General features: G+C 47.9%; 2 protein-coding genes across 2 annotated transcripts in view; one reads left to right on the forward strand and one right to left on the reverse strand.

Annotated features, from left to right (window-relative positions):
- Positions 1-9,281, reverse strand: part of LOC8033954 (actin-like protein 6B) — a 37,911-nt gene extending 28,630 nt beyond the window's left edge. Inside the window, exons 1-5 of the mRNA XM_029971300.4 lie at positions 9,117-9,281; positions 6,209-6,285; positions 4,397-4,577; positions 2,021-2,121; positions 902-1,094 (exon numbers count right to left, since the gene is read on the reverse strand). Coding sequence (XP_029827160.1) covers positions 902-1,094; positions 2,021-2,121; positions 4,397-4,577; positions 6,209-6,285; positions 9,117-9,141 — 577 coding nt within the window. The 5' untranslated portion in view covers positions 9,142-9,281. The remainder of the gene's footprint in view (positions 1-901; positions 1,095-2,020; positions 2,122-4,396; positions 4,578-6,208; positions 6,286-9,116) is intronic.
- A 372-nt stretch (positions 9,282-9,653) lies between these two features.
- Positions 9,654-10,781, forward strand: LOC8033953 (protein TSSC4). The gene has a single exon (XM_002406920.5). It carries the CDS (start codon positions 9,815-9,817, stop codon positions 10,631-10,633), a length of 819 nt encoding a protein of 272 aa, XP_002406964.3. The 5' UTR covers positions 9,654-9,814; the 3' UTR covers positions 10,634-10,781.
- Positions 10,782-14,226: the final 3,445 nt, after the last annotated feature.

A 14,226-nucleotide genomic window follows, 5' to 3' on the forward strand; every position in this document is an offset into this window, starting at 1 on the left:
CGGTTACACGGCGCCTCCTCCACAATAAGCCTCCGTCAGATTGCGGGCACCTCGACCGGGATTCGAACCCGCCTCATGAGGATCCGTAGGCCAGCGCTCTTGCCTTGGAGCCACCGAGGCGGCTGCAACTTTTATGTTAAAACGGCTGTTGACAAGGCGGTGCAACTCAGACCGGAAAATATGGTACACCGGTTTGTTAACAGATCGCGATGTAGTCTAGTATGGACGTGTGACTAGGGGGAGCATTTGTTTTAGTAAAATATATCGAAGGATTAGTTAATCCAAGTAAAATAATACTAAGAAAAAAAACATTGTTTTTTTATCAGCTACACCTAGCCCGCATAAAACCGTCAAAGGGCATGGAGAGTCACGGCGGTGTACAGGTCTACCAAACGAAAGAGATAAAGCAAGAGAAAATTTTGTTTCCTTTTCTTTCCACCAGTCTTTCTGCCGAAATAAACGTCACAATGGCCCATGATGCCATTTGATGATTTTTTAAAAAAAGAGGCATCACTGAACCTTAAGTCATAAACAAAAAAATGTAAACTTGGCTAAGCTTATACTTTAAAATTGCAGTAGCAAATCCAGCACCCACAGGACACCTCTCACACTGTGGAAGAACCGAATGCTCCCTTCAAAGGGCGTCTACAGTCACTGACAAGGTAAGAGTGGCAAGGGGGTGTTTCAGTTGTCCCGCCTCCAGTGCAAGTTTCCTACCTTTTACAACGCTTCAAAGCTCGAGATTTTTCTTGTGAACAAACACAGCAATGTCTACAGCCCATTTATAATGCTTCGTAAGTGAACGAAGACAACCATCAATTAACTTTTCCCCGCACAATCGCATTGTTTGCAGAGAAAAACAAAGCGAAAGGTTTCTTTCGAGAGGTGCGAGGATCGTCACCCTGAGTGAGGACGTATCCGTCGTGGACCGGAATGGCGGACGTCTGGCTGGCCCCGCTGTCCACCACGATGCCCGTCGACCGGCCATTGGCAAAGGCCGCCAGCACTGCGTTCTTCACCAGGAAGAAGGCCGGCACCCCGTACTTCTCAAACATGATCTCCGTGATCTTCTCCCGCTTGGTGCGTGCATTCCACTGAAAGCAACAGAGGAAGGGGAAAACAAACTAAGGACAGACATCACGCTTCCCCTTGGAGTCTGGGCCACAGGGTCGAAGAGTGCCCACTCTCAAAATCCCGATAAAACACCCAGCCCCGATGGTCCGTAGCGCCAACTTCGTTCTAACCTTCAATTAAATTAAGCACACGTATACGAGTGACTGAAAATCAGTAAAGGGATGTTCAAAATAGATGTAGCAAATCTGGTCATGTAAAAAAAAAAAAACGTAAATTCCTCTAAAAACAAACATGGAAGCTGTGACACTCTCCTCCATTTTTAGTTTGGACATTAACCACACAAGCAACACGGCATTCCTCTTCGCCTCTTCATTGTCGCCTCTTCCCCTTTCTCGTTTACGTAAAATGTGCGACCAAGATTGAGCAGTCCTTCGTTAGTCCACAGTACAATCGCAGATATAATTGCGACACGTCACGGTGGAGTCGTTGGAGATTGGTGTTGCGTTCACGCACCTGAACAAAAGCGTTTGGAACAAAATAGACATTTGACTACTACATATTTCGTTCCGGAAGCTCTTGTTTCTTTTTTAATCCGGAGCGCATGAAAGAGCATCTTCCGGCACGAACTCTGGGAATTGACATTGCTAGAATGGCATTTTGTTATCGGCTATTTATTTTTTTACGGAGAGCGCGTGCAGTGGGCATTGGGTACTGCAAAAACCCAAAGTATCGAGAGGGTTGTTAATGCTGTGGCACTGCTCAGTGGTAATGCCTCCGCTCCGCACGCAGCGGACCCGAATTCGATTACCCTGGGCGGCGGGCAATCCTTTTCCAAGAGCAAAAACAATTACAACTACACCATCAACAAGGGGCATCCTTTCTGGTGGGGGAAAGAGCCCATAACAGCAATCACTGTTGTACTAAAATAAAAAGAGTGGGTAGTTACCGCTGCTTCGGACATGAGCACAGGGTGGAGGTGGGGCTCAGACTTGATGTGGCGGCTGTACGTGTAGTCCAAAAGCTTTTCAAACAGGTCCCAGTCCTCCACTGCGGCACAGAAAAAGGCGTCGGAAACACCACGACAATCGCCTAGCTCCGAAGCTCGAGCATTACCTGGAGGCACGAGCAATGACCCGACCAGACATCGGCGAAAACAAAGAGCAAAACGCTTCGGTCGTCGAGCATCTCGGTGCACCATGCTGAGACGCTCGTTTAAACTTCCCGAAATAAACTTTTCCCGCAAAAAAAAATGAAAGCCGTTTAGAACTCCCTGTAACACCGAATTAGAGCGCAGCTCTTGAGGAGGAGGAGGGGAAGGCGCGGAGAGAGGGCTATGCCCCTCCTGCTCTCCCACCATTTAGGGGAAAATTGTCCGCTAAATTTAGCGGAAAAAATTCCTCGCTAAATTTAGCGGGCAAATTTTTCCGCTAGATTTAGCGGGGAATTTTTTCCGCTAAATTTGGCGGGGAAACTTTTCCGCTAAATTTGCAGGGAAAATTTTCCGCTTAATTTAATGGGAAATTTTTTCCGCTAAATATAGCGGGAAATTTTTTCCACTAAACCGCTGAATTTAGCGAGAAAAAGTTTCCGCAAAATTTAGTGGCAAATTTTTTCTGCTAAATTTAGCAGAGAAATTTACCCATCATGCACCGCGCGGTTACGCCGATGGCGACGCCGCTCAAGCCGGAAACGGGCGCCTAAGAGCTGCGCTCTAAGAAGCAACGGCCGAAATTTGCTTGGTTTAGATATTTCATCAAATGCAGTGAAGGTGCAGTAGAAACTGACGGAGCCTTTAATGAGCAGCACTCGCTATTTTGGCAAAAACCATGCCACGCGACATGTGGCGAAAGAATTGTGATTGTACGATGGACGTCTCTCCTCCTTCGTTTTTGGAGGTATCACATCATTTTCTCTGAAATGCCGTCACGCGTACAGTCTGACCCTGAAATGCTTCCACGCTCGCTCTAGCCACTGACAAGAGGAGAACGGCAGAGAGGAGCTTCAGCTGTCTGGCATCCAGCGCGAGCTTGCTAGCCTCGACAATGTTTCTACATCTCGTCCACCTCAAGTATGTGCATGCAACCAAAGCACAGCGGAAAGCATGGAGCACATGCAGGAGGCGGGGTGTTCAAAAGGCACGCCCCGCTGTCATCATTCTGTCGGTGACTTTAGCAGGAGCGGGACAGATCAAACTGCTTTGGCAGCAATTTTGGGAGCAGAAAAATTTGCATTCCGGTGCAGACTGGGAGCAGAAAATTTCCTAGTTTGGAGCAACTCGGGGGCAAAAAATTTGCGTTTCAAAGCACTGACAATAGAGAAAATCTTCCTTTCGGAGCACCTAACAGGCAACTGTGATGTTATTTTATGAAAGCGTCTTAGCCAGTAGTACAACGAGCTACAATTCGAGTAAGCTAGGTTTGTACGGGTGTTGGAAAGTATTAAATATGTAATCTTACTGCGAGATATCTAAAATTGCAAGCAGAAAGATGTGTTAATTTAGGAACAAGTTTCGATTCAAAATGGAGGCGTACGACTTGTGAACCTTAATGCTGCATTATAGTATGTACGCAATGTTGGCATGTACGATGTATGGTGCAGCAGTACGACGGCAAGGATCTATGGATGCATCGGGATGTATACATCGATGCCATCAGATGGATGGATTAATGGACAGATACGACCGAACCAAGGAATCGGGTGGCGGCGGCTTGTGCCACCCGGCAATGAAATAACCAAGGTTGTTAACTGAGCTTTCCTTTTCTGCTAAATCTAGCGTCACCATGATCTTTGGCACAGCGCGGCGCAATCCAGGTTGATTTCCCGACTTTGGGCGCCGCCGGGCGCAGAAAATTGAGAATATATCAAAATGGCACAATTGGCGCAGCTGTCCCACCCCTGCTATAGCTGTGTACACCATGGAAGAGTCTCAGCCACAGAGAAAAAGCCAAACATTAAAGAATATCGGTAACTGGGCTGCTCTACATTGCTAACACTCCCTCCACTGTTTAACAAATAGCGCACAATGGGAGAGGATGTCAACAGCGAGAGAAAGTCAAAACACAGAAAGAGCGTCGGCAATGTATTAGCTCCCACTTGCCGACACTTCTTCCCATAAGATGACGTCATAGCATGCCATGGAAAATGTCAGCCATGGCAGAGTGCCAAACACGAAGAGTGTCAGCAACACAGTTTCTCTGAGACGCTGACATTCTTTCCGTGGCCTTGCTTGCTATGGCCAGGCCAATGCGAGCAAAGAAGTTCCGTGGAGGGTTCCGATGTAAAGCCATCGCTTCGAAACCTATGAAGAGTCAAAGGCCCCCACCCATGCCGTCCTTCAGGAAAGTGGACATGTCCATGTTTGCCCGTGCCACGTGAATGCTCGTCGTGTCCAGGAAGTACTTCTTCTGGGACTGGGGCGTGGCAGCACCCAGCTCCTTCGAGTCGGCCTCGGGCCCATCGCCGATCAGCTCCTCGATCACACCTACCGCACTGGGGATCTCCGCCTGGGCGGAGAAGGCCAATCAGTCAGCAACGAATCGGTCACCAATATATTAATCAGCAACTAACTAGTCAATGATAACCGATCGGTCAGCAAACAATTTTATCGGCAATGGATTGGTCAGCGGCGACCGGCAAGTTGGCAACCGATAGGTCAGCAACGAATCAGTCAGCAACAACAGATCGGTCAGCAACAGATCAGTCAGCAACTGACTATACTCGTGGACCACTTTCCGTGACTATGCAGCAAAGCTATGGGTGCATAAGCGCTCACGCAACTGGAGTGCCTGCCAAAGCCGTCCCCACGCACTTTTCGCTACTCCTGAAATATCACAAAAAGTACTCTGTGAGCATAGTCACTGATAACCAATTGGTCAGCAATGATTGGTCAGCAACAATTGCTCAGCCATGAATCGGTCAGCGACAGCCAATCAGTCAGAGACAGATCAGTCAGTGACAGAAATTAATCTTCAGGTGTGGTATGTCTATTCTGCTTTTAAGATATATAGCAAGGTCCAGAAGTCCGCTTAACTCGCCGGAAATAATATAGTTGCCCCGATATTTCTTTTTCCTTTGAAAAATAACTTATTCAGAACATTTCAACGTAATTGCCACCAATGTGAATGTGTTTTTCCATACCAGCGGTTCTCAAACCTTGGTCCGTGGACCCCTAGGGGACCTCGAGGGTGTTCATGGGGGCCCCCAAACAACCTCCGAGTAGGTCAGGAGGTCCGCGACAGCCAAAAGTTTGAGAATCATTGCTCCGTACAATGAATCTACCGAGGTTCGACAAAAGTTTGCGGCATCCCTAGTCATGACATAGTTCCAGGAACCGCTCGATAACCAATGTAGAACAAGTTTAGCGAGTGCTATAAAAACTCTGTATATCGTCCAAAAAAATGTGCCGACATTAGAGGTGACGACATCAAAAAATAAAAATAAATAAGGTGTTAACTTAAAAAAAAAAGGGAGAAAGACCAGGGTAGTTATATGTTTTTCCGCGGGATTAGACAAACTTTCGGCTAGAACCCCACAACTTCAAATCCCACATCTTCCAGATTCGTCGAGGACGGGGAGTCATAACCGACAAGAAAACCAAGCCGCACCGCACACTACTTTGGATTTGGGGATGTTCTTCCGGGGTTTATTTGTTCACACAAATCCTGTGTTTTTCAGTGTCGACGTTTGGCGTCAGACAAAAAAGTGCTTTTTATCGGGGCTTATGTAGAAGAGAATGGGATACGAGCACTGGATTCCCCAATCCCCGGAGAATGTGCACACGACCCGAACACCTGGAAAACGCCCTGGTACCGGTGAGAAAAGATAATTATAAGCGATACGGTTCCCGAAGAAAGCAGCAGCCTCGCGGACAGTTTAATGGGGGCCAAGTACTGGGTGAACATAAAATAAAGCTGCAGACGAAGACTCTTTCCTGTGAAGCTCGTTTTTTTTCGTTCAAGGGCAGCTCCAATTTGGGTTTTTCTCAGTTTTCCCAGACTTCGACAAACATCGGTTCGAGGGTTACTTCTCAGGGTTTAGCGGCATCTACCGAAAACACGGAACCCTACTTATGGCCTGCCGGAAGAGAATGGTTCAATCGCATCAGCGGTTTTGAGCAAGAAGTTTCCTCACGCACCTTTGGAGAATCTTCGCCCGCGTAGCCGGCCCGCACAGAATAGTGGCCGAGGTCAAACACCAGCGCTCCGACCTCATCTAGAAAAACGAGACACAAGGCACCACAAGTGAGCGTCACCATTAGAATGTCGTGGTGTTCTAGCCCTGGCCAGAACATTTCGGGATGAGCGATTCCAATGCGTACTTCGGTCGTCCTTGTTGCCGTGACAACAAGGACAGTTGTTACGAAACGCTGTCCCCCACCGCCTTCTACTCCCGAGAGCAAAGCTAGAAACGGAACAGCGCGTGAGTGGAGTACAGCAGACACTATGGTCGCCGACAGGGCGAGAACAGCAGGGAGGAGCTTTGGTTGTCCCGCCTCCAGTAGGGGCTTCCTACCTTCGTTGACGCTTCGGTGCCTTGTGCACCTCGAGCACGCACGCACAGTCAAAGCACTGCGGAACGCACGAAGCATGTGAAGGGGGCTGGGCATTCGGAAGACATGCCCTGTCGTTCTCAATCTATCAGTGACCATAGGTTTTATTTGGTGCATCATCTATCCGTTCAGAATGAATTCAGATGTTTAATTTACTTATTTATGCAATGATAATGCCAGCCTTTAGTAGGGCTTTTACAGGGGTGGGTGAGCACAGAAACAAAAGAACAATCATAAGCACACACATTGGTACGAGGTGACACGAAAGAATACTAGCACAAAATAGGACTTAAACAATGCTTACACCAATTCGAGCAAATTAGATAGTCACACTGCGACTGATTTAGCCTACAGTCATACAGCACTTTTGTAGCAACACCAAAAATAAATTCAGGCACTTGGATAGGACATATGTACGTCACAAAATAAGCTTTCCTCGAAAAAGAAAAAATTTGTTAGGGCAATATTAACGTCACGGGACTCATTTTCAGTTAGGAGCGATTCCAAAGTATGCCGCTATGGTGAGAAATTTACCCAGATATAGAAGCATGCTTCAGAATCATTTAAATGAGCCTCACGACAAAAATATTGCACTACAAATTCTCTTTCATCGAGGAAAGTTTGTTTTGTCACATAAGAGTCTTTTCGAGGCACCTGTCCTACCAGGGGTCTTGAAAAGGCTCATAGCACTGTGTCGGCCAATATTGTTGGTTGTTGTTCACCTAATAGGAGTGCATCGTTCTTTGAGTGAGAATAAATATAGTGTGGCTACAGTGCATCTCAAGCCATAAAACGAGCAGGAAAAATCAGCGTATGCATATAGAAAGTTCAAACTTTCACCCAAAGTGCGTGCAGATTGTTGGTTTTACCTTTAAAAATTTCAAGGCGTAGTTCTCTTCCTATAAGAAATGAAACCAACAAAGCTGCCAAAGTCAACGCCAGTCGTGTTCACAGACAACCGAGTTAGGGACAAATGCACTCTGTTGTCTGCTAGCTGCATCTATTGGGAGATGGCACCACAAGTTACATTTGACAGCTTTATTGGTCTCATTTCTTACGCGAAGAGAACTGTGCCTTGAAATTTCACTAGGCGAAACTGGCTCTGCTGTAGTCACCCTTTATTATCATCATCATTAGTGCCACACAATCAACCAAGACCTTCCACTCTTAGCGTGCACACGAAATTAGAAACGAGATCGTCGACTCGACCTCGCTACCTGCTCATATACCAACTAAAGGCTGGTTCATACATTTACGTATGAGTGTGGAACTCTGCGTTATGACCGCTTGGGACAGCCTGCGACGATGTGGCCACTACGGCAACCAATGTCTGCGCAACGCATAATTGTGAAACGAGCCGTAATGCAGTCGGTTGTGCCACGATGCCTGGAACGCGGCTTCGACTGGTGCGTTTAGTGTCCTGTCCCGCTCATGCGTCGAAGAGATCCTAAAGTGGCAACATTGACCTCACAGAAGCCGGCTTTTCGTGTTATCCGACGTCGAGATAATTGCAATGGTGCTAGAAGTACCGCCAAAAGGCACGAGCGAACGAGAGTGTCGCTGTCATTGCAGGGTGCCAGCTCCTCGCGTCGGACGCTTCCGTGGATTGTCAAGCTGGACAGCGACCCACAGCGGAATGGGGGTTCGCCACTTCCGCCACCGCTGTTGTGACACCGCCTGGATCGCGACCGGCGACATGACACTCTTGTGAAGAAAAACAGCACAAAACGCAAGGACACAGAGGAGAGAAACAGATACAGGACAAGGCGCTGTTATACATACAGGACAGCGCCTTGTCCTGTATGTATTCTTCTTTTCTGTGTCCTTGTGTTTCGCGCTGTTTTTCATCATGAACGTTTACCAACTAGCCCAAGTGTCCATTCTTGTAATGACACTTTTATGACGCCATCACGCGGAAATAGAGGGACCAATTTTTAGGACGCGGTAAACACAACAGTCACAGACGCGTCACAGGCACCATAGTCGCTCTCGTACGGAAACGTCTCAATGGCTGGAGTGAACTTCTCTCGCGCACATTTCAAGACCGAAAGGCCTTGGTGGTGTGGGCAACCTTCACTGTTGTTTGGACTCTGAATTCTACTGCGAGCAGAAGAGGGAACATATTACACAAAATGCTGCTTATGATCAGAGCACTACGATCGCAAGTAACAGTTAGCTCCTGTAATCCGCAATCAGAAAGCGTCTGTTCGCGAAGCTTGAACTGCAGAGAACGCGCGGGCAGTAGTACTACGGGCGCTGGCACGAGCCTCTCGCTTGAAAACCTGCTGTGGGTGCTCGTGGGTTCTTGTAAAGCGAAGAGGTTTATCATTCCATTAATCTAAAACCAGGATTTCGGAAAAGGAAAAAGGTAAATAGAGTTCGATGCTTGGAAGCCGGTACGTCACATGCGCGGCCTCTAAGTAGGCGCTGTGTCTGGCGGTTCACCGAAAACTGGACCTAATACGGGAACTGCAGGCTGGCTTCGTCAACTCACCTCCGCCGTAGACGCCACCACTCATGGCTTTCTTATGTTGTTGTTTTTCGATTCGTGTTATATCGTGAACGTCGGCACACCCCGAAAAAGAGAGTTCGAGCTCCTCGCACCACGCAACGTGAAACAACAGTGGAAGCTTCAACCGCGTCACGCTAGATGGCGAAACAGTTTGTGATATCGATGACCCTCCTGTAAACGTAGATGTGTTGTAAACTTTAAAAAATGAATCTTTATTTTGAACACAAATATATACATACATTTTGCATTGTTATAAAACATATTTAGCATTTAGTTTTTCGTGCGTGAACTGTAAGTATTAGATAGACTAGTGTTAAATTTAAATGGAGATGTTTAAATGATTTTTGCGGCAATTAATAATTCTAATACGTCAAGTAGTAATTTATTGGTGACTGCCCTTGCAGTAAAGTCCAAGTTTAAAATAACACAAAACAATTTGAACTATCATCAACATCAAAAAGTGTAAATGTTTTTAGGCTAGGTGGCGCAAGCTACCGTCAAATGTAAATAGTTTAGCCACTGCTGTGTGTCCACCCGCCAGTATTTAAAATGGCGCCGTACGAGCGTACTGATGATCGTACGGTGGATTCGTAACTGTTACGATCGCCTTTAACCAAAAACCTCCGGTAGCCTTCGGTACTCGTTCAAAATATCTTCCCCGTGACAACACTCTCGACGAGATGACCCAGCTAAACCGTGGCGAGCTTCGGCAGACAACCAGCTTCCAGCTACAGACGGGAGACGCAGGTGGCTTCTCCAACCGCATGAACTCCGTGTTCGACTCGCTCAACGGACTGGAAGCGAAGCACAGGGCCTGGGAACGCGACCACGAAGGTTCAGCGAGTGCCGCATCGCTGCTCAAAGACGACCCGGAAGCACCGGAAGAGATCACAAAACGGTCAGAGCCCCCAGCAGCGTTTAAGCGACCCTGGAGTAACGCTTGCGCGCCTCGCAAGCGCAAGCCGCCGCCGTTCGGTGTCGGCGGCGGGACACCGGATTTCAAACTGCATCCCGAGAAATGGACCAAGTACAGTTTAGAGGACGTGTCCGAAGACGACATGTCGGAGGCCACCAACAAAGCGGCCGCTTTGGAGTATCTTCGGGAAAGACGGTCGCAATCCGGTAACGATGCCGACGTGGATCAGGCCGATGGTGGTCAGGCGCGGCACGTATTTCACAGGCGTTCGAAGGATGAAATGGACGTGGATACCGGCGTCAAGCAGTTGATTTCCCGTCCGGGCAAGATTGTGATGCCCGAGTGCGTGGTTGGAGCCAGGGCGCCCGGCAGGAAGCCAGCACTTCACAAAATCGGCGCCCAAAGTGTGGTGGCGGCGTCCAGTGCTCTGTCCTTTAATTACGACTACGATGATGATGATGGTGATGATGATCCTCATGCAGTTCAAAGTGAGGAACCGGGTGCGATGCAGCCTGCTCCTGTGGAGAAACACACAGCAAAGAGCAAGCCTCGCTCTCTCCGTGCAAGAACTGACGACGACTGATTTATTGCACTTTGTTTTATTTGGGTTAGATTTGTCGAACAATGAACGACCAGAAAAATGGGGCCGTAGTAGAGCATGAGGCTGAGACGAGGGAGGAAAACATTCTGTAACTTGTTTTGCCGATATAAAGTCCCAGTCCTTCGTGCCATTCGTTTTCTGATCTTCGCACAAACAGACATCCCAGGATTTGAGGGGAACTGGATTAGGCTGGGTAAGTGACTAGCAAGTGATACTAACTGCTTGAAACCAGTCTAAAGAAGTGCCAAAATCTGGCAACTTTCCCGAAACCTGAAAGGCCATGCATCGAACAGGTTCTCCAATTGCAGCCAACTCGAGCAAACGAGAATCCACATAGATGCTGGATGAGAGATTCCTTCCACGGCCATAAGAGGTCTCTAGTTTACGAGCTCACGGGCAGGAGATTCTACAGCTGCGAGAGATTGGACGTGCAGGTTGACCTCTGGAAGTGCGAAGGTGATAGGCAAGGGGTTTGGGCCACCGTCGCCCCTTAAAGACCTCTCTCATGTTGGTCTTGCCAGCATTCTGAAGCCATCCGAGCGAACAATCCCAGGAGTGTTTTTTTTGACAAATTAGAAGGCTCATTACAGATAACCAGCACATGCATCCTAGACACAAACCCGGGTTAAACACACTCGAAAAATTATGTGCCAATGACTTCTGCATCCTTTGCTGTCAGTTTTTTGCAGGAACCTTTTGTCCCTCCTCATGACATGCACGCACAGCTTGATAAGTATTGGCGCTTTTTTCAAGCAAACTACATGAAGTTGCCATTGTGGGAGTGCCAAGAACAGGCCTGCATAGATGATGATGATGATGTGTCCATTGCAGGTAACTCTTGCAGTGGCATAGGCAGGGGAGGTGGGTTTGAAAAGTCGAAACCCTCCCCCTCCCCCCCGGGCCCGCTCGCTCCCCTGCTCACACAGTCGGTTTTTCACGGGGTACGGAGCAAAGGGGGAGCGTCGACTATTTCCAATGCGTGGCTACGCTGATTTGTTCTGTTGGGATTTTTCGGCCACTCGTGGTAGAAGACACTCTGTCCTGTCCCTTTCGTTGTTAGTGTAGTTTGCTTATTCCAGCAAATTGCTGGGTCTTGCCACCGTACATAGCAGGCTTGTCTTTTTTCTTTGGTAGTCAAATATCTACTGCGACGCCACTTACATTGGTGAGACTGGTAAACGAAGAAGCACCCTTCTGCAGGAACACAGAAGACATCTTGCCAATTCAACACAAGCTGCACGTGCGAAGTCTGACCTGGTCTATCATTTCTTGACGAAGGGGTCATGCTTAGGATTTCAACTATGCGTCGACCTTGCCACGGGAGCAGAGATGGGGCCGTGAAAGTTTGTAGAATCCTGGTTTATCCTCCATGAGTCAACAGCGTGCAATGTCAACTGTGGCACCTTACCGTACGCTTACAGGGTTTTATAGGATGGGTAGACTGGCTGGCCTTCTCCATTGTGGCCAGTGCATACTGAAGAAAGATGCCAACCGCATAGGTTGCAAAATGTCTGCGTTCTTGTAATCTGTTTCGGTACGTTAAGCTGGAGTAAACTTTTTTGAAATATAAAAAAAATGGTTCTTGATTGCAGAAAATGGGACACTCTGAAAATGGCTTCCTTCACTGAATCTTTACGTTGTTGTCCCTAGTTTGAGCTGTTTCTCTGTTAATAATTGGCTGTTTTCCTGTATGATGGGAAAATGCAGGCAATAGAATCCGGCAGTTTTCTCTAGACTCCCGATTTATGCTACTGTATGAATATGACAGGGGATGACAGCTCCGGCAGAAATTTGGTCGTGTAGCAATACCCATAGTACACAAGCAATCCCAGGCGCTTTCTTTGTGTGTGTGTATGTAACTTATATGTTTTTGGGAAAAGTGTTGGTGGGGTAGAAAATGCTCACTTTTGCTGCTTAATTTCTGTTGACAGTATGTCGCTATCCTTGTGTTTTCTCTGGATGGAACACATTGGTAATGTAGTGGTACCTCAAAAATCGGAAGGAGTTGTGTGCTGGGAGGAAGCTTTTACAGTCAATGGGCCAGAACTACAACAGTAAAACAGTCAGCCACTACGCCCGTATTCTTGTAAATAAAGCCTGTTCAGTTTTTAAACATGCCTAAAATTTGCATGAGCGTGAACGTCCGTACCGCCGAGCTCACCCTGCTTTGTCATTAAGCAAGGGAGAGGGGAGGGAATTGGGGGAAGGGGGGGGGGGGGGGGGGGCCTCCGCCAATTATTTATTGGCCGGAGGCCCCCCCTTCCCCCAATAAATAATGCCGTTGAACCCCCCCCCCCCCCCCCCCCCCCCCGAAATAAAATCCTGGCTACGCCACTGAACTCTTGTGCACATTATTGTGAGCTGAGCCTCCGGACACTGGCCAGAAAAAATGCGAAAAAGTGATGAGAGCGTGTACAAGATATGAAATTGGTTTAACCTCTGATAAATGATTGATTCCCTTTGAACCTGCAAGCATTACATGGCCTATGCAAAATTATATTTACACACTATTTGACAATTCAGACCAATTCCAATCATTTTGTCGGCGCATATGTGTGACTCCGTCATAACTCCCAGGAGGCAGTGCACAAGACAGCTCCCGCCATCTTGCGCACGCGCGCACTAGCGGCGTGGTCGCGTGGTTGTCGCACTCGCACGTGGGGAAAGACTATGATCATAATGCAATGAAATGCAAAGGTGCAAGCGAGCTGGAGAAGAATGACGAAAATAATCCCTGGAGAAGGGGAACAAGAGGGACAAAGGACAAACACAAATCTCCAAACACAGCTAGGTGACTGGTAGGCGACCGAAAAAATCCGCCTGGTCTGGGTATCGAACCCGGGACCTACTTGCCTCGCTGCATTGCGGCAGCGGCGGCGTAGCCGAACTCCCTGGCAGGGCCGGGTCCATATCAGAAGAGCGAATGACATTTTAGCGAAAGGCGACATTTGAGCGAATGGTCGTTTTAGCGAATAACTGGGGCCCGCGTTAACCCATCCGTCGCGCTGCGCTTTACGCCGCTTCGCGGCGACAGTCTACGGCAACTCATTACAAAAATATGAACTCACTTGGCCCACCCGAAAACGCCGCTTCGCGGCCTCTGACTATTCGCTAAAGTGTCGTTCGATGAAACGTGGGCGTTCGCTAAAACGTCATTCGATCAAGTGAGTGCCTCCCGCTACCGGGTACCAAACCGGGACCGGTTCTTCGGTTTGCTATAACTCTCCATTATATGCCACCGATGCACATGATTCATAGGCGAAAATAAGACAAAATGGCCGCCGTTGTCCCCGAAAACCCCCCCCCCCCCGAAATTTTTTTCTGGGTACGGCCCTGCTCCCTGGCATGATTGGTCTACTGATTCCACTGATTCTGATGGTCTAGAGGGACCACGAAACTATTTTGAAATCGAATTTCATACATCGCACGGATGTGAAAAGATAACCAAAACAGAAAAATAGAGAACCTAAAAAATGTTTTAGAAAAAAAAAAAAAAAAAAAACCGAAACGAGGGGAGGGGGGGACAACACAACACAGTCTCAAACACAGCTGAAATTCATTAGACAGAAACCAAA

The sequence above is a fragment of the Ixodes scapularis genome, unplaced genomic scaffold, assembly GCF_016920785.2.
Source record: "Ixodes scapularis isolate PalLabHiFi unplaced genomic scaffold, ASM1692078v2 PGA_scaffold12__126_contigs__length_90152505, whole genome shotgun sequence".
NCBI lineage: Eukaryota > Metazoa > Arthropoda > Arachnida > Ixodida > Ixodidae > Ixodes > Ixodes scapularis.

What these genes read in the sequence shown, in the direction of transcription:
- LOC8033953 (XM_002406920.5), top strand. Translation starts at nt 9,815, where the DNA reads ATGACCCAGCTAAACCGTGGCGAGCTTCGGCAGACAACCAGCTTCCAG.